The sequence below is a fragment of the Gorilla gorilla genome, chromosome 16, assembly GCF_029281585.2.
Source record: "Gorilla gorilla gorilla isolate KB3781 chromosome 16, NHGRI_mGorGor1-v2.1_pri, whole genome shotgun sequence".
Classification (NCBI taxonomy): domain Eukaryota; kingdom Metazoa; phylum Chordata; class Mammalia; order Primates; family Hominidae; genus Gorilla; species Gorilla gorilla.
The window spans coordinates 76,640,431-76,668,419 of record NC_073240.2 but is presented as its reverse complement, the minus strand read 5'-3'; the positions used below and the strand labels follow the sequence as shown (position 1 = coordinate 76,668,419).

The 27,989-nt window shown below is 48.1% G+C and overlaps 1 protein-coding gene and 1 pseudogene across 1 annotated transcript; one reads left to right on the top strand and one right to left on the bottom strand.

Annotated features, from left to right (window-relative positions):
- The first annotated feature begins 2,143 nt into the window (after window positions 1-2,143).
- On the top strand, window positions 2,144-3,291 carry LOC115930789 (putative GED domain-containing protein DNM1P34). Its single transcript, XM_031002179.3, has 2 exons — window positions 2,144-2,350; window positions 3,091-3,291. Exons 1-2 carry the CDS (start codon window positions 2,144-2,146, stop codon window positions 3,289-3,291), a joined length of 408 nt encoding a protein of 135 aa, XP_030858039.3.
- A 5,079-nt stretch (window positions 3,292-8,370) lies between these two features.
- Window positions 8,371-19,392, bottom strand: LOC101152366 (golgin subfamily A member 6A-like; annotated as a pseudogene).
- Between the last annotated feature and the right edge of the window lie 8,597 nt (window positions 19,393-27,989).

Genomic DNA, 27,989 nt, shown 5'->3' with positions numbered 1-27,989 from the left:
ACAGTTGAGATCACAACACCCACATCCTTTCAAATACCTGGAAAGCCTTCCCAAGGGTGGGACAAACAAGCCCAGGCTGAGAAGCTGGTGGCAGCTTGAAATCAGCCATGGAATATTTGCACCACCGAAAATGGCAAACACTACAGAACAGACTTCTGTTCCCTCCCCGACAGAGAGCCCCTTGTGTAACAACAGCACACCACTGCCCCATCCCTGAGAAGAGCGCTGTTGCAGCAGAGTGAGGGTGGGTGTCTTCTCCCTTGGGCTACAGAATACACATTTTTTTCCTCAGCACATGGATCATTCTCAAGGATAGACCATATCTTAAATCACACAATACGTCTTAAAATATTAGGAAAAAAAGGAAATAATATCAAACATCTTCTCTGATCACAATGAAATAAAACTGGAAGTTAGTAACAAGAGAAATGTTGGAAACTACACAAACACATGGAGATTAAATAATATGCTCTGGAATGACTAGTGGGTCAATGAAGAAATTAAGAAGGAAATTGAAACATTTCTTAAATGATAATGGAAACACAACATGCCAAAACCTATGAGATTCGACAAAAGCAATACTAAGAGGGAATTTTATGGCTATAAACACCTACTTTCAAAAAGCAGAAAAGCATCAAATAAACAACCTAACAATACATCTTAAAGAAATAGAAAAGCAAGAGCAAACCAAACCCAAAATTAGTAGAAGAAAAGAAATAATAAAGATCAGAGCAGAAATAAATGGAATTAAAATGAAGAAAACAATAAAAAGCATCAGTGAAATAAAAAGTTGGTTTTTGGAAAAGATAAACAACATTGACAAACTTTAAGCCTAAGGCTAAGAAAAAAAGAAGACTCAAGTGAATAAAATCAAAGATGAAAAAGGAAAACATTACAACTGATAACGCAAAAATTCACAGGATCACTAGTGGCTATTAAAAAGCAACTGCATGCAAGGCCGGGTGTGGTGGCTCACGCCTATAATCCCAGCACTTTGGGAGGCTGAGGTAGGTGAATCACGAGCTCAGGAGTTCGAGACCAGCCTGACCAACATGGTGAAACCCGTCTCTACTAAAAATACAAAAAAATTAGCTGGGTGTGGTTGCACAACCTGTAATCCCAGCTACTTGGGAGGCTGAGGCAGAAGAATCACTTGAACCTAGGAGGCGGAGGTTGCAGTGAGCTGAGATCATGGCACCACATGCCAGCCTGGATGACAGAGCAAGACTCTATCTCAAAAATAATAATAATAATAATAATAATAATAATAATAATAAACAACTGTATGCAAAGAAATAGGAAAACTTACTAAAAATGGATAAGTTTGTAGACACATCCAGCCTGCCAAGATTGAACCGTGATGAAATCCAAAACCTGAACAGACCAATAAGAAATAATGAGATCAAAGCAGTAATAAAAAGTCTCCCAGTAAAGAAAAGCCTTGGACTTGGTGCTTCATTGCTGAATTCTACCAAACATTTAAAGAACTCATGCCAACCTTACCCAAGCTATTCAAAAAATAGAGACCTTACCCAACTATTTCAGACTCATTCCACAAGGCTAGTATTACCCTGATACCAAAACCAAAGATACATCCAAAACAGAGAACTACAGGCCAATATCACTGATGAATATTGATGCAAAAATCCTCCACAAAATATTAGCAAATTGAATTCATCAACACGTTAAATTTGGGGTGCAGTGTCCCAGGTTCACTCAACCCTTCCCCTTTTCCTGTGTGTGTCTACTTTGGCTGTGCTCCCAGGTGGCAGCGGTGGTGGCAATGTTGGTGTGTGGGCCTCCCAGGACAAGGGGAAAGTGAGTATGCCCTTCTCTCCTCCTGCCAGGCATCTGTAGCCTGGCACCAGCTCTGGCCATGTCTTCAAGCGAGGGACCTGGAGATGTTCTTTTCCAATTTCTGGATTGGGAAATGGAGGCAAATTCTGGGTACTAGAGTCAGAACTAAGATGAGGCTTGATCAGGGGCATCTGGGGTCCTGAGAGGCAGAGACCTGAAACCCTCTAGAGCATGTGGGGATCTGGGTGTGTGTTCTGGCCAGTTGCTTCTCCCTGTGCCTCAGTGTTCCAGGTACCCTTGGAGGGGCTGAGATCCTGGAGCCTGGCTGCATGTCCTGACCACCCTGATGCCTTTGTGTTCTCCATGGCAGGCCAGCAAGGCCGAGGAGAATGGCTCCGACAGCTTCATGCACTCCATGGACCCACAGCTGGTGCGGCAAATGGAGACCACTCAGAGCCTGGTGGACTCCTATGTGACCATTGTCAACAAGACCGTGTGGGACCTCATGGTTGGTCTCACGCCCAAGACCACCATGCACCTCATGATCAACAACGTGCATGCACCGCCTCATGGGGGCAGGGGCTCCTGTGGCACTGGGGATGCAGGTGGTCGTGTTGGCCTGGCAGAGATGACAACCAGCCCTGTGGGACCAGGTGCAGGGAGAGGGTCACGGTCCAGACCAGAGCTGTCCCATAGAACTATAACGTGGGACTGGGCACAGTGGCCCATGCCTGTAATCCCAGCACTTTGGGAGGCCAAGGCGGAAGGATCGCTTGAGCCCAGGAGTTTAAGACCAGCCTGGGCAACATAGTGAGACCTGGTCTCTACAAAAAAATTTTAAAATAGCTGGGCCTGGTGGTGGCACGTGCCTGTAGTCCTAGCTACTCAACAGGCTAGCCTTGGAGGATGACTTTGAGCCCAAGAGGTTGAGGCTGCAGTGAGCAGTGATCTTGCCCACTGTACTCCAGCCTAGCGACAGAGAGAGATCCTATCTCCAAAATTAAAAACTGAGTAGACAGGTGTCCTGGTGGCATGATAGGTCCTGGGTCCCCTCCCAGATCTGTGACCCTGGACTGGTGACTTGACTTTTCCTCTGGACCTCAGTGTCCCCATCTGAGTGAAAAAAAGGCGGTGGATAGGTGGGTCTTTGAGTCTAAGTGGTGTAGAAGCCACATCTGAAAAGCCATGCTTGGGGCTCCAAGTCCATTCCACAGTCCCAGCAGGGCCTGGCGGGGTAGCCAGGGTGACACAGGCATCAGGTCCCAACCTCCTTCCTTCTTTGCCCATTCTCAGACCAAGGAGTTAATCTTCTCGGAGCTGCTGGCCAAACTGTACTCATGTGGAGACAAGAACATGCTGATGGAGGAGTCCAAGGAGCAGGCAAAATGGTGCAACGAGATGCTGTGCATGCACCATGTGCTGAGGGAGGCACCCAACATCATCAGCGACATCAAAACAACCATTGTCAGCATGCCCACGGGGGCCCATGGATGACTCCTGGCTGTAAGTGCAGAGCGTCCCAGCCCGACGCAGGTACCAGGGCTGGCCCCCATGGCCCCAAAGCCCCCAGCCTCCATGGCTGAGCCTGTGGGATCTTGGAACAGGCTCCATGCCCAAGTTGGCAGACGTGGGTGCTCTCTGGAGCTGTCAGAGAGGGCAGAGAGCTCGTGGTTCATGGTGTAGGGGCTGGAACTTGGAGGGCATTGTGTGTGGGGCTGGAATCTGAGTCTGCCAGAGGCCTAGGAACGTCATCCTGGGCACGCCGTACCTGTCGTGCAGTCTGAGTCATGCTGCCAGGTCAGGGTATCCAGCTCCCAGTCTGGGAGTGCCGAGAGCCAAATCCACTGCAGAGCAGGGGTGATAGTCAGGGTCCCACCTCCTCTATCTGTTGGCAATCCAGTGGTGATCTAGGATAAAATCTTGAGAGTCCCATACACATGGTCATCCCACAACACACCTCACAGGCCAGGCAGGAGTCACATCACCAAGGCAGCCAGGACCCCATCCCCGCCTCCTTCCTCTGTCCTATGCTATCAATAAGTAAGTTTCCCAGCCCCAAATAATGATTAGAACCTCCTCCCCATATGCCAGCTCCAACCTCCGCTAGGTATGATACAGGGGGTGACCCTACCCCCAAGCATATACAAAATGTTACACAGATATTATATGTACACTGGGGAAGGGGGGCCACCCCAGCAGCCCGAGCCCTCGCCTGCTCTACAGTTAGCCCCACTGTCCCGCCTCAGCTGCCTCTCTGAATAAGAAGATGGGAGCCCCCCTGAGGGAAAAGTTGCTTTGGTGAGAGTAGGGAGATCATCAGGCCTCCTCCAAACAAACCAACTCCACCAGCCTCTAGCTCTTAAGTAACAAACATTGCCATCCAGAAATGTAAGGACTCAGCCCTGGTCAGGTGGCAAAGGGTCTGTTTGTCTGCCCCCCATTAGACAGGGGTGTTGTCTTGCTACCCTAATGGTAAATGGGTGACTGGGAAGGGGTGGTAGGGACATGGTGGGGGCAGAGACTCCAGCCCCACCTCTCCAGGCTTATGCTGACAGGGGCCTGCTTTTATTTTTATCCCATGACTTATTTTTTAATCCTATAACTTCTTTTTCATAATACTTTTTTAAAACTTTTCATAAAACTTTATTCTACCTTTTTGCACAACTTTTTTTTGCCACAAATTTTCCACAACATTTTTTATCCCATAACTTTGGTTTGTTCTTTAAATAAACACACTTGCATAGTTACAATTTTGTAAAAATAAAGACGGATTATCTCAAGCCAAGCGTGCCCAGCATTTGCACAGTTTCAATACTTTTAACACCATAGTTTTCAAGACACACAAAACTTTAAGGCAAAAACAGCACTTTGCAACAATTTAATAATTTATTACATTACAGTAGCATCACAGTAGCAGTGAATAATGCCACTTTAGGTAACAGTGTTTCAGTATTTCCATTATACATTCTGTTTACAAGAATTCATAAATTGGTAAAAGTCATTCTAAGAAAACTTGGCAAATAAAGCTTTGCATTGGAATTGGCATTTCTTTCTCTACTTTTCCTTCCCCCAGTTTCTTTTAAACTACAGTATTCATATTTTAAAATGTTTTAACTTATTTCAAAACATTAAGATAGCAGTTACATTTTTGAATAGTTATATTCTTTTAAAACGACTCTTTAAGATAAAGTTTTAGAGAAACTATATTATGGATAGGGCTGATTTACATTTTCACATTTTCTAAATATCAGCTTTGGTTTTAGAACTGATTTTTTTTCATTTCTGGAAAAACCTATCAGGTTTAATCAAATACTTTAAAAATTATTATATATTGCAATATTTAAATAGGTATTTTAATTCTTTACTTTTACAGAAATTCTAATTTATTCAGTTGAACTCACACTTTAAAATCCTATGTTTCTGATAAACTCTAACCTTCCAATATTGCCTTCTAAGCAAATTGAAAGCTGCCTTATACTGAATGAGGAAGAGAACAAATACTTGGCTGAATGAGGTATTGCAAAGGACCACATGCACTTTGAAGAAAGACTTAAGTTATTGTCATATGATTTACATGCTATTTAATTTTTCTTAAATATATGACAGAATACCTACACAAAGAGTGGTATTTCAGTTAATATAGTACATTCATTTTCCAGACTGACATTCAGCTTAAATATGCCAGTGTGTGATTTAACCCACAGGTACCTGATGAACACATTCTTGTCAGATTGGTTACAGGTGCTAAAGGCTATCTGAAGGTCATTCCTAGTCATTTATATTTATCAGGGTAAAAGTGAAGTGATTTGAACTATAAAAATTCCTTTGAAATAATTTATCAATGTATTAGGTAAACCCAGTTTCAGAATTATAAAGAAAAACTGTTAGACCAAATAAGGTGGCTAATTAACAGTGATATGATTTCTACCCCGAGGGTTTAAAATGGACTTAAAGTAACTGTCTTTCAAGTGAACTCAAATAATGCAAAAGCGGCAATTTCACAAAATAAAAGGCAAGAACAGGACCTTAAGTCCATTTTAAACCCTCAGGCTAGAAATTGTACCACTGTTAATTAGCCACATTCGTTGGTCTAACAGTTTTTCTTTATAATTCTGAAACTGGGTTTATCTAATACATTGATAAATTCATACAATTTGGAAGAGTCAGTTGAAGTCACAATAACCCAATATTTGCACTCTTTCAGTGAATGCAGGCACATCTGCTATTCTATCTGTAAAATCTTATTATTGCTCTCCTATTAATGTCATATGTATAAAAGTATCATGAAGATGCCAAATGCTAAAAATGGAGATGGTCTAGTCACTAGAAATGCCCACCCCAGGGAGCGCACATGCATCTCTCCCTGCATCCTAATAATGTGACGTATTTTGGAACACAGACTTTAGAACTTCATGAAATTTTAGCTGTTGATTCTTTCCCAAGCATCTTAAAGTTATGACTTAGGCAATGTATGACTGAAATAACTCATTCATCATGTATAGGCACATTAACATAAATATGGCACAAAATATGCCTCTAACAGAAACCTAGAGGTATAAAAACATCTTTCACTCTTTGTGAAGAACTTTGTGAGGAAACATAACTCTGTGATTGTATAGACACTTTTCCTCATAATACTTGGACATTCACAAACATTAGATTGCACTGCGGCTTGTAAACATTTTAAGTTGCATAAACTTCACCTTGATTTTCATATGTAGTATAATACTGTCTACTAAAACTCCTTTTTGTTTCAACTAAGTACTCTCTCATATATTGGTTTATAATAATGGTTGTTATTATTTTTAAAGTGTTTTCCATTCAAGGGAAAGAAGTAAATTCCTATGTCAGAGAAACCAATGTGGCTGAAGAATAGGTATTAGCCAGAGAGGTCTAGATGGTAAAATCAATCTTCTAGCCTCAAAGAAGCTCCATGAACAGAGAGGAAGGCCAAGTGTCACACAGCTTTCCTTCACTCGAATTCATTCTTGACTAGAGCCCGTATGCCTCTTCCAGGGACATTTAAACTCTTAAAGGGTTTCTTATGATCTTTACTAAATACATTAAGAAGAATGTCAAGCAGTGCCTTTTGGTGTACTGGGACATATACTCATGTGATTAAAACAGGTAACATGAACTCTGACTTTAAAATGTATTGTAGATATAAATGCTCTAAGCTAGAAAAGGTTTTCCACATCCACAGTCAATGATGGGAGCCTTTCATTCCTCAGAAATAATCCCTTTTCAGGTCATCGAGAAAGGGTACAACTGCTGCAGCTCATGATGCAATATCTTCATGAGCCCAGAGCACACACAAATCCTAAGGAAGCCACCACAGTACAGCGCTCATTCTTGGCACCAGAACAAATGAAACACTCTATCCTGCACACACCTGCCAGAGCAGGCCACTTCCCTCTTCTGTGAGATTTTAAAAGCTCCCCAAAATGTTATTACTCCCATCCCAATACACAGAAAATAGGGGAAATGCTCTTTCCAGTTCTCGGCCTTTAAACAACTCTAAATGTCAGTACTCACAGTGGCATATTACAAAGTAATAAACGGTGCACACTTGCGGGCAAACCACATATTGAGCTAATGAAGAGCTCACTGTGGTTAGGATTCAATCAAACGTAATAGCAGAACATAAGCACATTTTATCTGAATTCTGTAATGAATATACATGCTGCAATAACATTTAAAAAGCATGGCAGCCTGTTCCAAACCAGCCAGAATAGTTTTGTGCAAATAGTAGGTCTTTGTGTGTTTCAACTCCCACCACATAAGGGCAAACTCAGTATGCGTGCTAATGACCTACAATTATCAAATTAAAAACTAAAATGCTAAAGGATGCCAGAGTGAACATCAGGGAAAGACCCACTTTCCCTTAACTTTTTACAAATAAATTTAAACTGTAAATTAGAAACACAAATAAACATGAGTGGCTCTAACATTCAAATGAAGTAAATGAATTGTGTAGGAGATGAACCCCGTAACTTTTTGTTGTTTTTTTTTTAAATTTCTTGACCACCTCTTAGATGATGATGTTTATCTCCCTGTTCTCGGCTGCCTGGTAAAAGAATGGCATGCAGGGTTTGCTGGGCAAGCCTGGATGCTCCTGGGTGTCCTGCATTACAGGAGGCAGCTGCACCATCTGCTGTGCAGTGGGGTTGTCATGGGGAGAACCCTCCCTGGCCGCTCCTGGTGCAGGCTCCTCGCTGTCGTCCAGGCTCACTTCATAAAAATCTTCAGAGAGAGGGAGGCGGGCGTCTGAGGGCAGCGCCAGCCTCCCCTGCTCCTGCCTGCCCACCCCGCCTGAGAGCTCTACTCACCATCCTGCTCACCGGCAGCCCCAAGTTTCTGGGGGGCTGGGGCCCCTGGAGCGGGCTCATCGGCAGGGTTCTGGGCAGCGGTGAGGAATTTGCCATGCCCCTCATGGTCGCCCACAAGGGGCAACACCAGCTCCTCCAGCTCCAGCAGATTCACCTGAAGGGAGGGTGATCAGCTCCCACCCTGGAGCCTGCGCCAGCGCCCATGCCCACCCCCACCCCCACAGAGATGTTGCACGCCCTACCTTCATCTCCTCTCCTTCTGGGCCAGCCTGATGACGTCTTCCTTCTCCTGGTGCCGCTTGTTTGGCACTACCCCTGGCTCTCATATTCAGTGATGTACTCTCCTGTGAGAGGACACGGCTCAGACGCTGGGGTCCCTCCGACAGCCCTGCAGCTCCCCCTGCCGTGCCCTGGCCTCCCGCTCACTCATGCCGTCTGTCGCTCCAGATAGCTGGATGAATCCAAGCTCTAGTTTTTCCACCTGCTCCTTCCGATCCGCCTTCTCCTTCGGGAGGTCCATAAAGCTGCTCTGGAGCCAAAATAATGGGGTCACATCTCGGGAGTGACCTGTCCTGCCCCGCCCCTACTTTTCTTGGCCCTTGCCAGGACTCACTCATCTTCACCTTCTCCATAGCCTCCTTGAGGGCCTGGTAGCTCTCCCCACACACAAAGTCACCCCCAGTCCCTGGGGCTGGGGCCTCTGCGTCTGGCTCCTTCCAGGCCGAGGCCACCAGATGAGCCAGGTGCAGGTAGCACAGCCTTCGCACGTTCCGCTGCCCACATAGCCGTGCCTGCTCCTCCTGAGAACTGGCTCCAGCGGAGTTGAAAAATGCCACTCGAAGGCAAGAGGTGAGTATTCTTGTAGGGGCATAGACAGAGCAAATGAGGCAGGGAGGTGGAGCACAGCCCCTTCCCTTGGGGCCTCAGAGAGCGCACCTGTTGGTCACAGGTGAAATGGTGTCTGATCACTGGCTCCTGGAAGGGGTGAGGGGCCAGAGCAATCAGAAGGCTGGGAAACCAAGACCATAAGGGGGTCCGGGAGGGACCACAGAGGAAGGTGGCAAAGCGGGGCAGGGAAAGTCAGGCTCACCGTGGCCTCCCGGCTCTCCAGGTCCTCTGGGATGTTTGGCGTGGACTGAGGCGCCTCCTCCTCCTCACTGTCCAGATGTTCTCCTCCATCTCCTGTGGGGAGGTGGCCAGAGGGGTCCTCAGACAACCCAACAAGGGAGGTACTCTGGGCCCACCTCTGTCCCCACCCTGACTGTGTGACCCTGAGCCGGCCTCTCCCCAGAGGGGAATGAGCTGCTATTCTTTATTTTTCCTTTTAAGAACAAGATCTTGCTATATTGCCCAGGCACAGTCCCACTACCAGTCGGTGCGGGAGTCCTGACCTGCTCCCTTTCTGATCTGGTCCAGTTCATTCATCCTTAGGCAACCTGGTGGCCCCCTGCTCCCAGGAGGTCACGATATTGATGGTGAACTTAGTGCAGACACCCGGTTGGCATAACTACCAGCTGTTCTAAAGGTCTCTTCCAACCCCTCAATCCTATGCTGCTAACAGTCCCCCCTTCCTCCTGGGGCTCTCTCCTCTTCCTCTGAGTGGTCTCCTGTAGCTTCTCCAGGGAGAGCCACGAGGCGTAGCTGGGTCTCTAGCTGTTGGTTCTGGTGGCTGGCAGCTGGTTCCTAAGGGGATGGAAAACAGAGTGAGAAGGCACAGAGGTTGCCAGGTCGTCCCTCTCAGGGACCCGTCCTCAGCAACTCCCTCCCCTAGGTCTCCTGCAACTTTTGGTGGGCCATCTCAGCCACCGCTTTGTCCCGAGCTTCCTGCTGCTGCAGCTGGTCCACGAGCTGGGTGTGCAGCAGTAACTGCCTGTGCAGCGCCTCCTTCTCAGAGGTCAGCTGCTGACAGGTGGCCACGTACTGCTGCAGGTGGCCCAGGTACTAGTCTCACTGCTGCTGCAGACTCTGAGACTCTTGGCTCTTCAGCTTCACCTGCAGGAAGACCCTGGGCATGAGGGCACGTGGTGGCTGGCTTCCAGATTCTGGGTCCATTAATAGGGTAGCGAGGGCACTGTGGGGCTCTGTCACCTGCCCAGGCCCCTGGTCCCTTGCTCCAGGCCTAAGAGGCTTCCTCCCTTGCCTAGAACCCCATACCTCCTTCCCCAGCCTCAAATCTCATGTCCTTCTTCCCACCATTTAAACTGTAGGCCACAGACTGGTGGAAAAGCAGAGGGAGCCAACCACCATCTGCCAAGTGTGCTACATGCCTAATGCTTTCCAGGTATTCTCTCATTCAATCCTCAGCACCTCTGCAAGGAAAATGCTAACTTCCTTTTGAAGTCACAGAAACAGAGACTAAGAGATGAACAGTAGTTGAACGGTGACCAGTGGAACCCAGGCCGGAATCCAGTTTGAATCCAAGGAGGCTTTGTTGTTTTGTTTTGTTTTGAGACAGAGTGTCACTCTGTGGCCCAGGCTGGAGTGCAGTGGTGCAATCTCAGCTCACTGCAACCTCCACCTCCCAGGCTCAAGTGATTCTCATATCTGGGATTACAGGCATACATCACCATTTTTCATTGTTGTTGTAATTTTAGTAGAAATGAGGTTTCACCATGTTGGCCAGGCTGGTCTCAAACTCCTGACCTCAAGTGATTCTCCTGCCTCAGCCTCCCAAAGTGCTGGGATTACAGGCATGAGCCACCATGCCTGGCATAAGAAGCCTCTTATACCACTGTCTCTTCCCCTGTGACTGGGGGAATCCATGCCTCTAGCTGGGATGATGATTTCGAGACCTGGGAGGAGCCCAGGGCTACCCACCTCTAAAAGTCAGAGGGCAGGAAGCAAGAAACAGTCATAGGGCTGCCCTGGAGGGTGCTGGGGTCACCTGCCCCCCAGCTGGAGCTGCCTTTGGCCTGGCACCTCCCCTCCCCAGAGCCTGGTGCCCACCTCCCAGCCCTTCTTGGATGGGGCAGAGGTTACTGTCTCCTTCTCGCCCAGCCTCTCCTGCAGCTCCTTTACTTGCTGCTCCAACTGCAGTGCGCTCTTGTTCTCATTATTCTGGACAGAGAGAAGCAATCAGTGGCCATCCACTGCAGCTGGAGACACCAGACCTTGGTGTCTGCCTCCCATATCACCAGGAAGGGTGGAGGCAGGTTAGAAAAATCATCCCTTCTCCTCCACAGCCATCAGAGCAGGGCCTGATGAGCTCTGGCTCACAGGTGCCTTTAGAAGTACCATTTCATGTGAGAGCTACACTGCCCCATTTTACAGGTGGGAAACAAAGGCCTGGATAGATAGGGATGAGGGCAGGCTCCCCAGGTGGGGCAACCCACCAGATCCTCGAAGCCGCACTGTGGCTCGGCCAGCTGCTTGTCGAGCTTGTGGTTCTGGGAGAGCGCGAGCCTCTCCTCCTGCTTTTGTAGCCTCTCCTCCTTCTTCCACAGCCTCTCCTCCTGGTCCCACAGCCTCTTTTCCTGCTTTCGCAGCCTCTCCCCCTTCTTTCGCAGCCTCTCCTCCTGCTTTCGTAGCCTCTGCTCCTGCTTTCGCAGCCTCTCACCCTGCTCCCGTAGCGTCTTCTGCTGCTCCCGAAGCCTCTCATTTTGCTCACACAGTCTCTCCTGCTCCCGCACCCTCCACTCCTCCTGCTCTCGGAGCATCTCCTCCTGTTCCTGGAGCATCTCCTCCTGCTCCTGGAGTCTCTGCTTTTGTTCCTTGCTCAGAAGACTCAAGGCCTGGTTGTTTTCCACCTGGGATTGGAGCTTTCCCTCCAAACTCTCCACCTCCTTCCTCAGGTGTTTGGCCTCATCTTGTAGCTGCTCCACCACAGAGGTCACTGCTGGGGGTGCCGGGGATGGGGGCTCAGCTGAGAAACAAAGCAGACAATAAGGGCCTCTGGATTCCCCACCCCCCTCCCAAAAAAAACCCTCCTCTTGATGCACAGCTCCTCTCAGGCTTCCCAAACTTGGCCTCACTGCTAATGATTCCTCGCACCCGATGGTAGCCAGTTTCCAAGCCACTTTCACATAGAGAGCACTGTGGGTGGCTGACAACGGGCACTCCTCCCTCTTTGCTGATGGGGACCCTGAGGCTCATGGAGATGACAAAACTTGCCGTCTCCTGGCACAGACCCCTTTCCCTCTGCCTCAAAGCCCTTCCACCCACCCACCTCCCTGGGGCATTCTAAGCCACCCCCACAGACCTCTGATGCCAGTCCTGCTCCCAGGTCACACCAGCCCCATCTTACCCATCTGGTTTTTGAGTTCGGACAAGCTCCTCTCCAGCTCCTGTATCTGATGTATGTCACGCTTCTTCTTCTACAATGTTCGAGCCTGCCCAAAGCACAGGGGAAAGGGCCCTGGAGAGAGGGGCTGGTGGCTGGACAGGCTACCATCTCCCTCTGTGTCCCCCCCTCCACAAAGCCCAGACCCATGACCACCTCTGGCTATACTATTCCCATTTTACAGATGCCCAGAAAGATCCAGTGACCTATCTAAAGTGGGGGCTGAAGGGTCAGACCTCACCTCCACCGACATTTTCCACATCCTCTCCTGCCACCGGGCCCTCTCTCCTTCTATATGTTGAGCATATTCATCTCTCTCTAGCTGGACTTGTTTAAGTGACTCTGTCACCTGCAAGAATGGGCACACAAGTTAGGAAGGGCTGTCACCAGTCCTCACCTGCTCCTGGCCACCTGAGGTCATCTTCCTTCCACATCCCTCCCTCTGCAAAGCCTCACCTGTGTCACGTGTGCGTTCAGCAGTGCCTGCTCCTTTATGGTCTGCTGTAACTGCCGCTGGAGGACCGCTTCACTGCAGCTCGAGGACTGGATGGTGAAGAGTGAGAAGATTCGATCTGGGGAGCCCGGGCAGTGCCCCTTAAAAGGGCTAGGGCTAGGCTCAATATACAACTTGGTTAGTAAAGATCAAGGCATTTCCAAGCCCATGGCCCAATTTTTAAAAGAACTCAGTAAAGTTGGAAGGGACAGGGAAAGAAATCAAATTTACAGCTGGCTAACAGAGGCCCAGAGAGATCAGATAATATTGCTATTGTTATTACTGTTATTACTACCACTGTTTGAACCTTTATGGAGTGCTTCACCAGGTTCCATGCTAGCAATCCCATTTAATCCTCACAACCACCATATGAGACAGTTACTAGGATTACCTCTATTGTGTAGATGAAAAACATCGAGTGTTCGAGGTTAAGTGCTTGCCTAAGATCACTTAGACAGAGCTGGGATTTGAACACCCAGGTCTATCCTATTCTCTAAGCCCATTTTTCTTGCTGGGGGTGTGGACACAGATAGGAAGGGGGAAATTAATATTTTGTTCACTTTTTGAAAGGATGATACATTCGCATAGTCCAAAACTCAGAAGGTACAGAAGGGAAGAGTCTCCCAGCCACCCTGTTACTCTCTCCTGAGTTTTTTATGAACCCTTGCAGACACGTTTTATGTATATTATCATAGTACACACACACACACACACCCCTTTCCTGTCTCTACAGAAATGGTAACATACTAAAGGTACTCTTCTGTACCTTCACAGTACAAGTACCCAATACCCCACCTAGGACTTGGCCAAGGCCACAGCCAGGAAAGGGCAGGACAAGCACTTGGCCTCTGAGCTCTGCATCCAGTGCTCACTCCCCACAGTGCCCCTCAACTCACCCACAGCAGCTGCCTCTAACAGCCATACACAAAAGTAGCGAGAAATGACCATGCTGCCTTCTGGGCAGGACACTCCATCCTGCAGAAGGGACCTTTAGGCTCACTCCTCCATCTGGGAAGCCAGGCTGCCAGGGGATGGGGCTGCTGGTTGGACTCACCCTGTCCTCTTCCTGCTGCTGTGTAGACACAGCAGAGAGCCCGCTCCAATTCTTGAATACGCTGTAAGGAGTATTGCAGGCAGCCAGTCAGATCCTTGGACTCTTCTGTAATGAGAGAGGTTGAGATGGGGCCCAAAGGACTCCCCCTAAAGACCTGTCAAAGTGCCAGGTTGAAGGATGACAGGATGCCCAGATTCCCACCTTCGAAGTGTCGGGCAGCACGTTTAGTATGGTAAAGGGTGATCTTCAAGTCTGCCTTTTCCAATGTGAGGATGTTGATTGTCTGGAATTGAATGTTTGGGAGAAAAGCCAAGCAAGTGCTGAAAGAGAAGGAAAGAAACATTCTCCAGAGGACAGGAGAAAGCTCCCCATCCCCCACTCACCTCTAACTGCTCCATCTGTGCTTTGTGTATTTCACTGTTGGTTTTCTTTTCCTATAGGAAGAGGAAGACAGAGCTCTTACTAGGGGGAGGCAGAGATGGCACAGCAAGAGACATGCTCCCAGAATGCCACCAATGCCCCAGGACAGGCCCACCCGTGGGACCAGGTTATCAGGGACCCTGTGGGGATGCGGTGGAATCTGAGGGGTGAGCCTTCTTCCCCAGGCTGGGAGAGGGCAAGATGAGACTGGTGCCTCTGCATCTGAGTGCCCCCCAAACCCAGCAGTCACATTGTGAGCAAAGAAAGAAATCACGCTACTTCTTCCAGCTGATGTTCCACTTGTTTCTTCTGTTGTTTCTGTGGGGAGAGTCAAATTCAGGTGACTGAGAGTGGCCCCCTCAACTCTATTCCCCAGACCAGGAAGCGGTAGGCAGGGGCCAGCAATGGATTTTAAAGCCAGCATTCTCAGACCCAGTGGCAACACGAACTGGTCAACTCTCCTCAAGCTCCCAAGGACAGAGGATGTGGGTCTTTGTTGGTTTTCACCCACAGCCACAGAACTCAAAGTCTGAATCTGGATTCTCTTGAAAGGACAGTAACATAAACCTCTAGAGATGGAGTCTGAGAAATGCCCACTCTTCTGCCAGTTTGTGACTTAGAAAGGTGCCTTCATTCAACAAACATTTACTGAGCACGTATATGCCAGGTATGCTTCTTCACAGCAGATATACGATGGAAAAGGACAGACAGGAGCCATTGACCCTGAGGTTTCCATTCTGGAGGCCTTTAAATCTCAGATTCTCAGAGCTAATAGAGAGCTTTGATGCTCTACCTTCTCCGGAAACACGAGCCCAAGGAGGACAGGTGGCTTGTCCAAACTCAAAGAGCAAATTAGGGACCGAGTCAGGGTAGAAATGCAGGTTCCCTGACAACCAGTCAGGCTAGTACTTCCCTGAGAGACGACAACCCCAGGGCGAGTGTGGCAAGGACTGGAGCAGGGGTGTCTAGAGAAGAGAGAGTTGGCAAAGAGGGCAGCAACAGAAGAGCCATGCTGCATGCTCCTTGCTCTGGGGTCCCTCCAGGTGAGGCCTGGGTGCTCCAGCTCCCCATTTGCCCTTGGCACCAGGGCCCCCCAGCCCCTTTCTTCAGGACCCCAAGGGGAAACTAAAGCCCAGGAATAGAAGCATGGACTCAGGGGACCCCAATGGACTCTTACCAATGATTCTATGTTTTCATTGAGTTGATTGATTATCGCGGAGCTTGAGTTCAGGGCTACTTCCAGTTCTTGGTACCGACTCTGAGGCACATGCAGAGAGGAGGAGTTGCAGGAGGATTGTGGGAAGAGGTGGAGAGAACAATCATTAGGGCTGGGGTGTGTGTGGGCTGTCGGGCTGTCTCAGCTGGCAGAGGGGCACCCAGCCCCTGCTGTGAAAGGAGGTTGGAGGGCTGGCCTGCAGGGTCACTGCACCTTGGCCCAGGGCCTCTTACCTCCAGATCCTTCAGGGTAACAGATGATGCAGGAGTAATAAAAATGAGAAATTCAAAAAAACAAAAACTTACATGGGAAACAGTTATGGATATAGAGAAAGTATAAAAACAGCAAGGAGCCAGGCATGGTGGCTCATGCATGTAATCCCAGCACTTTGGGAGGCTGAGGCGGGTGGATCACTTGAGGTCAGGAGTTCAAGACCAGCCTGGCCAACGTGGTGAAACCCCATCTCTACTAAAAATACAAAGATTAGCCAGGCATGGTGGCAAGTGCCTGTAATCCCAGCTACTCAGGAGGCTAAGGCAAGAGAATTGCTTGAATCCAGGAGTCAGAGGTTGTAGTGAGCCGAGATTGCACCACTGCACTCCAGTCTGGGTGAGAGAGTGAGACCCTGTCTCAAAAAAAAAAAAAAAAAGGCTCCAAAGCCCATATGCCTGCTCTGTACATTATTCCCAAATTATTTTTAAACTTTAAGGTATATCTCACCATTTCTAAGATGATAAAAGATGCAGGGAAGGAAAAAACCCAATCAATCAAGCAGGTGAAGAAGCAGACAGAAACAGGCTGAAGGTCAATGGCAGCAACATAAGACAAGGCAGAGGCCAAGTATCCCCCAAACCACAGAAGCCTCAGGGGCATGCACAGTTGGAGACAGCAAGCCAGAGAGGGGTCTTGGCACTGCCTCACCTTCCACTTATCCAGTGGGGGAGTGCTACCCCATTGGAATGGTTAAGATTGGACACCAGCACCTTCAGAATGTCCTGAATCTACAGGAGGTGAAAAGGGAAAAACAAGGGCAGGGGGAGAAAGACAGAAGTGTCTTAGAGAGAAGCAAGAAAGTCAGGGTAGGAGGAGGATGTGGGTTCAGGAAAATTAAATGCTGAAGAAGAGCAGAGGAGATTAAAACCTTGGCCTGTCCCATTCTTGGAAATGGCCACCTGCTGCCTTGCCAGGGCAGGAACAAATAGATGGAAAAGTCTCCTGAACAATGCAGTCACAGAGTGGAGTCATCTGACCAATGCAGCTCTTAATATGCTCACTGAACCCCTCTCCTCAGGCCCAGGACGTGGGTGATGAATCTGGTAGAGCTCCAGACCTCCACCTCCATTAAAAAAACCAGACTTCTGAGTAAGAGTTCACTGGAACTAAGGGGGCTCCAGCTAAAAAACAAGTTTGAACGGCACTGATCTTATCCAGTATCATCTTACAGAGGAGGAAACTGAGGCCCAGGGGAAGAAGCAATTTTTCTGTGGTCACCCAGCAAGCTGGTGGCAACTTAGATCTTCTCTTACTCCTGGTGCCTGGGACTCTCCTCACCACACCAGGCCCCTTCATGACTCCTATAGGGACAGCCTGATGGCAAGTGGCTGTACTCATTGGCCCAGCTTCCCCTTGAGAATGGGGATCAGGAAAATCAAAGAGCAATGACCATTTCCTGGGTATCCTTGGCCTTTACAGCAGACCATGTACTAGGGATTAACATAAAAACAGCAATAAGGAATCTCATTTAAACTTTACAAATGGAAGTCAAACAATACTACCCCTATTTTACAGATGTGAAAAGACAGGCCCAAAGAGCTCAAGCAATTTGCTGTAAATCAGATCCCTAGAAGATGGAGAAGCAGGATTCAAACCCAGAATTCTTAACCAGTACCCAGCAATCTCAACGATTACCCTCTACTGCCCCTTGGGCCCCCTGTCCCCAGGAGCCTGGCCAGCCAAGACTCACATCCCCAGGTGAGTGGCAACCACCAGAAGTGGCTGTCTCAGGGATACTGCCAGTGTTTTTCTTTTTCATCTTCACTCCTGCTGGAACACCAGGGCTGTTCCTCTGCTGATATTCTTTTAGCTGTGGGAAAGAAGAACAGTAATACACATGAGAACTACCAGTCCCTACAGCCACATCCTCCTTTACAGTTTTTGCAAAATACTCTTATACACCATCTGATTTAATGCCACTAACAACTGTACAATGTGTTGTCACAATCACTTAGTGACTGAGAGAGATTGATATTATGACTAAAAAAGGAGGGGGCAATAATGGAACTTAAACTCAGTCTTCTGACTCCAAGCTCTGGGGTTTTGCCATGAATCAGCAGCTGCCAGGGACCAAAACCAGAGGCAGAGGTAGAAAAGTAAACATTAAGTAGACAGGAACTCCACTCTGTGTGGGTTACAGTCATACATCCTCACATGTCTGTTAGTGTGAAGAAGTGCACCAGTACCTCTCAAACTTTTATATCTATGTGTCCTCATGGCAGAAGGCAGCTTTTTTGTTAAATCTGGGAATTTATCAGAAAGAGTACAACCCGTCTCATTTCAGAGAAAAGTCTGGTATACTCTTAGAAACCTATGTGACTGTCACCCCTAAGTATATTAATGTTTTTTCTGCCTCAAGAGAATCAAGGGAAACTGATGCTTCAGAAAGATCTCCCACATTTATCCTGTGGCACTCAATGTACCCCAAGTTGAGATGATATGAGGAAGATTCAAGCTGTCAAGTTTAGTTTTCCAAGATCTATTCCACAGAAGATGAGCAAATCTCACTTCAGAGACCACTGACTGAAGGGCAGTCTGGTCCCAGAACCGTGGAGAATTAGAATATGAGGTGGAGAACTCAGAAAAAAATGTTGAAGTCTCTCTGGAGAGTAGAAGCCTGGGAGAAAACAAAACCAAACCCATTCTCCATTGTCACCCAGAGATACTGTCAATGTTTTGAGCTCACAGGGGAAGTGTAGGCTTTTCACACTGTCGATGTCTATGTGAAGGGAGTAAGGCAGCCTGAAACCTCTTGCTCTTAGGTCCCATAGTCCCCATTCCCCTTCCAGCTGGAAATTTGTGCTGCAACCAGAGGAACCAGAAATGGGGCGAGAATGCTTAGGGGACTGGGTCATAAGATCAAAGGCTGGTCTTGCAGCAGTAATGACAGTTCCTAGGGGGACTGTGACATCACTACATTCCACTCCTCCCGGGGGTGGGGGGAACCACATCAGTGTGATGGCTGAGTCACCGATCCACGATGGGGGAGGGGGACATAGGGCTGGGACCCAGGTCCTTGGAGACTCCAGTCCAAAGAGCCCAGGGATGTTGGGCTTGGGTCAGCAGGAGGGGAGAGCAGAGTCTGCAGCAGGGAACCCCAGGAATCACCAGCCCAAAGTCACCCAGGGATGACTGGTGACGGGAGGGGCTGGGGCTGGGGACCCAGGTCCTTGGAGAGATGAGCCCAAAGAACCCAGGGAGGTCAGGCTTGGGGTGGCAGGACATGAGGGCAGAGTGTGGAGCAGGGAGCACTAGGAGTCACCCACCCAAAGTCACCGTGGGGTGGTTGGTGAGGGCAGGGGCTGGGCTGCTTGCTTGAAGGGGCGGGGCTGACTGACAAGACTTTGGTGGGGGGAGTCCAGAGGCCCCAAGTTGGGGGGGCCCAGCCCGGTATGCCTCAGGAGTGGTACGGACTCTAGCAGTGGTCTTGTCATTGGAGGGATCTCTGGCTGGGTTGGGGGGCCATGAACTCGTGTGTTTTACCTTTTTCTTGGCTGCTGCCAATTTACTCTGTCGAGTTTCTTCTAACATCGTGGGGTGGGGAGGAAGGCAGGGTTGGGGCCACATCAGCGAACACCTCCAGTCACGTACCGGGCACCTGTGTAACTGAGCCAGAGGAGGCGTAACCAGGGCCCCACTAGAACACAGAATAGGGGTGTGGCCTTAATGCTCCAAGCCCATTGGTCAATGAGAAAGATGAAAGGGAAAGGAGGCATGGCCAGGCAACAGTGTGTCCCGAGGAACCTGTGGCATCACAGGGAAAGCTACCTATGCAAATGCTGTCCCCACCCACTTGGGGAGAGGGGTGGGGCCTGCCTACTCCGGGAGAGGGGAGGGGCCGGCTTTTACTTTAAAACTTTAAAAATAAACTTTAAAAAATATGTATTTATACTTTATATATACGTGTGTCAGTGTGTGTGTGTCCACATGTTCCTCCAGAGCTGTCTTTATTATCCAGCTCCTATGCATGGTCTATGATTTTGGCCTACATTTTTCATCTTCAGATGGAGTATAAGAATTACCAGTATTACCTCAATTGAGACACAAATCCTATAAAAATGGAAAATCCATAGCATGTTTGATGAATAATGAAGCGGACTATATTATCCAACATTCCAATAAGGTAAAATGATCACCATGATTTCTCTTTTTTGGAAAAATATTTCTCTTATTCTCCTACATTGTTAAGATTTTTTAAAAAACAAGAAACATGTCTAATATCTTTAAAAACACAAAGATTTTGGGCTGGATGTGGTGGCTCACACCTGTAGTCCCAGCACTTTGGGAGGCCTAGGTGGGTGGATCACCTTAGGTCATGAGTTCAAGACCAGCCTGGCCAACATGGTGAAACCCTGTCTCTACTCGAAATACAAAAACCAGCCAGGTGTGGTGGTGGGTACCTGTAATCCCAGCGCTGGGGCAGGAGAATCACTTGAACCTGGGAGGTGGAGTTTGCAGTGAGCCAAGGTCATGCCACTGCACTCCAGCCTGGGTGACGAGTGAAACTCCATTTCAAAAAAAATAAAATAGTAAAAAAATAAATAAAAACACAAAGCTTGCCATTTAATAAGCACTCAAAGTTCTTTACTGGTTTAAAGTAAATACAAGGCCTATTTTTCTAGAATCACCTGGCCTCTCTAAGCCTTGCAAATGAAACTGAATTTCTCACTTGATACTTGGCTATGACTTGCAATCATGAAAACCAAGAATTGTGTTATGTCACTGTGTATTGACTGTTACCTGAATTCCACACGAGGCTAGGATCAAGGGTTGAATCTTTCATGATTTGCTCCATAACCTGTGTGCTTCTTTTCCTACACCAAACTAAGCTTTTTTCTAGAGTTCTACAATTTACAGTTAGTAGACAAGAGTGGTTCTCAAAAATGTAGTCTCTGGACTGGCAGCACCAGCATAACCTGAGAACTTTTTATAAGTGCAAATTCTCAGGCCCCACCCTGGACCTGGTGAATCAGAAGCTCTGGAGTAGGGCTCAGCAATCTGTGCTGCAGTCATCCCTCCAGGTGTTCAAGAACCTCTGGCATACAGCAGGTAGAAAAATGTGTTTCCTTCTGTAGGTCCAAAGCCAGGGATACCATATGTTCTGTCTTGATATGAAACAATGGCATGCAATTAAAAGACATAAATCTCCTTCCTATTCCCACCCTCCATCCAATGTGTTTTATTTTTATGAGTTAAATAAGAAAACAAATGGCAATCAGAGTTTCAGTCTAAAAAGTATATTTACAAGTGTCAGTTCTCATCCAGCCTGATCTCATAGAATACCATTTACACACTCTTAGCGCTCAAGTTTTTTAAAAAGTGTCTTCACAATGTAAGTCTCAGGCACACTAGCAGTTCTATAATAAAACACCAAGTAGATCGGAATGTCCAAACTTACTAGAGAAGAAAAGTGGAATCATTGGCTACATTTTCAAATTGCATTCAACAGGAAATGTAAGTTTTGAATTCTTTTCACCTTCATACTTCCAAGTTAATAGAATTAAATCAGAATACTCCATTCTTTCAAAGCCTCTAGTCAGGCAAAGTTTTACTGTATTACTTCTTGCTATCAATGGCTATAAAGCAGAGTCCTGGTAGGCACATTTTGTATGCCTGCAAAGATGCAGAACTTAACAGTTCCATCTGTTCAATATTACAGCAAAAGTCCTTTAAACCTCAGATGGTGAGTGTAATACTTCAGCACTAGCACCAAAGCCTCAAATATAAAAAGATACCAAGAACACCACTAGCAAACAAAATGAGCTCTTGGCTGGGAGCAGTAGTTCACACCTGTAATTCCAGCACTTTGACAAGCCAAGGTGGGAGGATTACTTGAAGTCAGAAGTTCAAGAACAGCCTGGGTAGCATAGCGAATTCACATCTCTATAAAAAAACTTAAAAAATTAGCTGGGCATGGTGGCACACACCTGTAGTCCTAGCTACTTGGGAGGGTGAGGTAGGAAAATTGCTTCAGCTCAGGAGTATGAGACTGCAGTAGCTATGATCATGCCACTGCACTCCAGCCTGGGTGACAGAGCAAGATCTAGATAATTACAGTCTGTCCTGCTCCTGCTTATGTTAAAAAATCACTAAGTTAAAATGCTTTCAATCAACAGAATAAAAGTGAAATGTGACTTTGGAGGTTGGCCAGAAAACAGGCAATGGAGAAACAGACACTTCCCACAAGAATAAAAATGGCCAATAAGCATATAAAAAAGATTCAAGGCCAGGTGCAGTGGCTCACGCCTGTAATCTCAGCACTTTAGGAGGCCGAGGTGGGTGGATCACCTGAGGTCAGGAGTTCGAGACTGGCCTGATCAACATGGTGAAACCCCGTCTCTAGTAAAAAATACAAAAATTAGCCAGGCATGGTGGTGGGGACCTGTAATCCCAGCTACTTGGGAAGCTGAGGCAGGAGAATCTCTTGAACCCAGAACCCAGGAGGCGGAGGTTGCAGTGAGCCAAGATCACACTGTTGCACTCCAGCCTGGGCTATAGAGCAACAGTCCATCTCAAAAAAAAAAAAAGGTTCAAAAGCACTAGAAACCAAATAAATGTAATGAAAACAATGAGATTTTCTGCTTAAATACCAGCAAAGAGGACAAATGGAAGGGGACACTGGAGCTCTGCCCCTGTTGGGAGTATAAACTGAACCAATTTTTCTGCAGGATAATTTGAAAATTTCTATTAAAAATCTTAAAACTGCTTTATGTTATTTTCCTCCAGAAATTCTACTTCTATGAATTCAGCCCAAAAATGCTTGCTTGCGTCCATTCAACTATATTTGTAAAAGAAAATTTACTTCTGGGGTGGCAATGATTAACTTAATATACATCGGGCTTTTAAAGAGGATGATGCCAAGGATATATTTACTGCCATAGAAATATGCCCAAAACATAGTGACAAAAGACTATATATTACAATTCTACTTTTTAAAATGTTCATATGCATAAAAAATATAAAAAGCAACAAACCAGAATGTTTTGAGTGGCAAAATTTAAGACTTTTCTTCATATTTTGTCTTCCAAATTATTACAAAAAGAAAGTGATTTTCTTTATAATCAGGGCGAAGTATTATTTTCATTTATTTACATATAAATTTATTTTCTTTTCCTTATTTTTTCTCATGTATGTATCACATGTACCCTAGAGAGCTTGAATCCCTACCTCTTGAGGTAAATCAGACCATTTCTGTCTCTATCAACGTGCCTTTTTTGGACATTTCAAATCAATGGAATTATACAAAATGTGGTCTCATGTCTGGCTTTTTTACTTAGCTAATGTTTTTGAGGTTGGTCCATGACATATAACAGGTTTTGGTAGTTTGTTCCTTTCATTACTGAGTAGAAGTCCATTGATGGATATATACCACATTTTGTCAGCAGAGAACATTTAAACTTTGCTTTCAACTTCCCATGGTCTAAATGAAACCCCTGGAATGCAGGACTTACAATGAAAGCTGCTGTGCATGTCAAAATAACTACTTATCAGAACCAGCTTTGTCGTCAGGAGCCTGAACTGCTGCAGAAATTTTTATCATTTTGCAACTTCTTTTTTTACAAGCAGCTTTTGTGCTACTACACATCAGGACTTTTGAATCATCTGATACATCCATCTAATAAGTATGAGCATGTGTCTGAGTGGACAAGTAAAACCATCTATGCTACACTGCATATTTTTTCCTCCCCCAGACTGGACCAGGGATCTCTCAACTTTCTAGAGTATCCTGTCTCCATTGACAAAGCTGAACAGTATTAAAGATCCTGCTGCCTTTGTTAGGCAGATTTGGAAGGGAGGCCCAACAGCAAGCGTGGAGAGGAAAAAGAGAGGGGAGCTTGTGGAACAGGAAGCCCCCTGGGTCCATGCATGGCTCCCAGCTGTTGAGGATGTTGTGGATGGGGAAGTGCTGATGGTGTCCCGAGGCAAGCCTAGCACCTGCACTGGGCCCAGAAGGGCTTGCTTTTGGCCCCTTACCCACATTCCAGAAGTGTTTACAAGCTGGTTTTGCTTTTCTTCTTTTCCTAAATAATCATTACTTGGTAGTTAGTTATTAACCTTTCTTTGGGAGAGGGATGGGGCTTTAAAACTGAAGAACATAAATTTCATTAAAATATCAAAAATGGAAAAAGTTTACTTTGTAAACAATTTGCTATACAAACCAAATGACAGCTGTTGAGAACCTCAATAAAATGTTAAATGCATTTGCTGCTGTTAGAAGAAATAAAGAAAAAACATTTTGAAGAAATAAAGAAAAAATGCATTTGCTGGCAGTGGTACCATTTGCCTAAGGTTGGGTTGCTGTGCCATCATACTGTGGTGGGGGGTATGTGTGGTGTATACGTGTGAAACTTTTCATGGCAGGATGAGTCATAATCTTAGCTGCAGTTTTCCTTCCAAATAGGGTTACAAAGTAGTAAAACATGGGCTTGGAAATGACAGACCTGAGTGAGTCTCACCTGAGTGAATAAGCACAGCTTAAAGAATCCAATAAAACTAACTTTTAATAATCCTGAGGTTGGTTTTTCAAACAATAGATACAATCATTTACTCTAAGCATCTGGTTATGACTTTGAATCAATAATACATACTGTCTCGACCCTTTTTTAAAAAATGGAATCAGAGGTTTCATCCAGAAAACCCCAAAACAGTGACTTTTTTTTTTTTTACAGCCAAGGCAGGTACCATGTTGGCAGCCCCAGACCTGACACCACGGCTCCCACGTTCCCTCTCCACTTCCGTCCTGCACATCACCTATACTACATGCTGTCCCTGATGAATCCAAGCTGTCAGCTTCCATCAGCTTGGCTGGGAAGTCATGCTGACCATAAGTAGAACGGTGCTGCCTGAGTTGGGGGCTAAGTGGGAATGGGCTTGGCATGGGGTGGGGGAGGTAGGGGTGAGGCAGGTGTCTGGCACCTCTCTGCTTATCTTCCCTTCTCCCTGGCCCACAAAGGAGGCATCTTCTCCATGTCCCTCTGCCACCTCGGGAACATAAAATATTGCCCCAGGTCTGTCTTCCCTTGGACATAACCCATCTACCTTCCTGTGGGACTCAGGGCTTTGTTTTGTCCTGTGGCCCACATGAGAAGCAATTATCCCTGCTCTGCTTAGCTGAGAGAGGACATACTGAGGCAGAGCAGGGGAACAACTCTGTCATAGTCTGGCTGTTAATGGCAGAGTCAAGACCAGCCCTTCCCTGAGTGTCAGGTCCAGTGGGCACCAAGCGTGGAGGCTGTATTAGCCCATTTTGTGTTGCTCTAGAGGAATACCTGAGACTGGGTTATTTATTTATTTATTTTTGAGACGAAGTCTAGCTCTGGCGCCCAGGCTGGAGTACAGTGGCATGATCTCAGGTCACTGCAACCTCCGCCTCCTGGGTTCAGGCTATTCTCCTGCCTCAGCCTCCCGAGTAGCTGGGACTACAGGCAAGTGCCACCACGCCCAGCTATTTTTTGTAGTTTTAGTAGAGATGGGGTTTCACCATGTTAGCCAGGATGGTCTCAATCTCCTGACCTCATGATCCACCCACATCAGTCTTTCAAAGTGCTGAGATTACAGGCATGATCCACTGCACCCAGCCTCCCCAGTGCCCTTCTAGCTCTGGTGCCCTGCAGGGTCTACCTTGGAGCACCTGGAGCCCAAGAAGCTGCTCCTCACCTTTGTGATCCCAGGGACCCACTCCCTGATCATGATGAAGGTGGACCCAAACCTGCTGAGGTGCCTGAAGGAGCAAAGGTCAGCCTCTGCCTCCCACGGCCTCTCTGATGGGGAGGATGTTATCCCAGCAGCATGAGCTGGGAGCAGAATCAAGAGGATGGGCGGTTTTCTCTGTGGGTAGCTCTGGGCTCCAGGGTGGAGCCCTCTTAACCTGGCCCTTCCCCTGTGACTCTCCTTGGCCCCAGGCAAAGAAAGCAGCTTGCCTGAGGTCACCTGTCAGGTAGGGACAGAGTGGACCTGGGCTCTTTCTCACCCAGCTGCAGCTCCCCCTCCCCCCAACCCCTTCCCCCAGGTGATAGAGAACCTGGCAGGCTGTGCCCCATAGAAGAGTTCACTTTCCTTCTGGTGAGGGATGGAAACCAGCTTGGGGTGGGAGGGATGAGGGGTCTGGGGGCTCTCCCAGCCCAGCCTCACATTTGAAGGATGGCATCTGGGTGGCAGCATGGTTTAGGCTAGACAGGGCAGCCCTGAGGTTTATAGCCTGGCCTCGGGCAGGATGCTGTCATGCCACCTTCCCTTCTGCACGTCCTGACCTGGCACCCTACCTAGTTAAAGGTCCTCAGGTCTCCTGGGCATTTGCCCCCACTCCCTGCCCAGACACAGCTGTCCTTGTCCTGGACTAATCTTCAGAGATTCTTGTCCAGCCCACAGCTTTGCTGGACATCGCAGGCTGGGCCAGGCCCCCTGCCCAGCACTAACATCTCTTTGTGAGTCTCAACCAGACTGAGCTGCAGCTTCAGGGTCAGGGTAGGCACTGACTTAATTGATGTGACCCAGGACAAGGCGGTTTATTGATGGTGTCAGACCTGCTTAAGTTCTTGGCCTCTATAGTCTCTTTGGGGCATGATACCCCTCTGTCCCATGCTTAGGTGCCCACGTGTGGCCACAAGTGCCTTTCCTACCACCATCCCTACTTGAGGCTGGTGTCCAGGCACCTGTGGCTCCAGGCGGAAGGCTGAGCGCAGAGCCAGGCCTGGGCGGATGTTCTGCAAGGGCTGCAGGAGCTGACAGTCCTGACCACCCAGCCCGTGGCCATCCATTCCCCTTCACCGTGGCTGGCCCCTCATCCACCATCCTTCCAGGGGCCAGGCCTGGGCCCAAACTGACTTTTGCCTGCCCCTGGTCCCCCTCGTGCCTGCCAGGTTCTTTGCTGAGCGTGATGGTCTTGCCCATTTCCTTGATTATCCTCAATAAGAGGTTTATAGAGCCACTTGGGGATGTCACATCTCCTGTCTACCAGGTCCTCACCAGAGACAGGACTGCATTGGGCCAGGCCTGGGATAGTCAGGGGTCACACTCACCTGTTGGGACCTAGCTTCAGTGGCTTCAATCTGGGCAATGGCCTGATGGGTGGCTGCCCCTTCTCCTCTGCTTGGGGGAGGCAGGAGAGGAAGGTCAGGCAGGAGATCTGCTTCCTGCCCTCCTGACGCTGGTTGGAAGCAGGGCGCCCACCTGTGCCTGTCTCACCTCACTGCAGGTGCATCGGAGGCCGAACCCCTCTCCTGATCTCCTGCAGGTGCGGATTCCAGGTTTCCAATGGGTGTCGGGGTGGGCTCCAGAGCTCTCCTGGCCCTAGGGAACCCTGGGCTCCATGAGGCCTTGGCCTAGCTGGATTGTTTCCCACACTGTCACCTCCCCACCTGGTCACTTCCCCAAACATGGGGCTGCATACTCTGTGCCCTGGGTGGGACATTGGAAGGAGTTCCACCTTCCAGGTTTGGATCACAGTAAAGCCTCTGCCATGGGGATGTGCTGGCCGAGACAGATGGGGTTGAACCAGCCCTGTCACTTGGGCCTTGGGCAAGTCACCTGTGCCTTGCTTCCCTTTCCCCAGCAGCCAGACAACTGGATAGGGATAATAGCACCTATTTCACTTGTACTCAAGTGCTCACTTGTTAGCAGGAACTGAGTCCTGGAGGAGGTGCAGGCGGAGCCATCGAGGCAGCACTGCAGCTGGACCTGGGTCTGAGTCCCAGCTCCTGGCTGTGATATGCGTCTCTCCCTCTGTTTATTCATCTGAAGGACAGGGCTGTGCTGTTCTGGGGTCACTGTGACAATGCAACTGGCCTGTGTGAGTTGGTGGTGGCCTCCTGAGATGGTTTGAGGTGGGCTGGAGGTGTGTCTTGAATGCCCCCTTGCCTCCATGGGGAAGACCCACTTAGGGAAGACTCATGTGTCTGTATGGAGGAACCCATGTTCCCTGCCCCTCAGCTGTCCTCTGTCCCTTCCCAGCCCCCTCTGCTGTCCTGCAGGCTCTGACGGTGGCCATCCAGCTTGGTGGCCATCTGGCTGGTCCAGTCTTCCAGGTGGACCCTCTGTCCTCAGGTGGTGCAGGTCCCATTGTGCCACCACCAGACAGGCCACGCTAGCCCCAGGGCCTCCGTTCCCTGTTACCCAGCCCCCACCCCCAG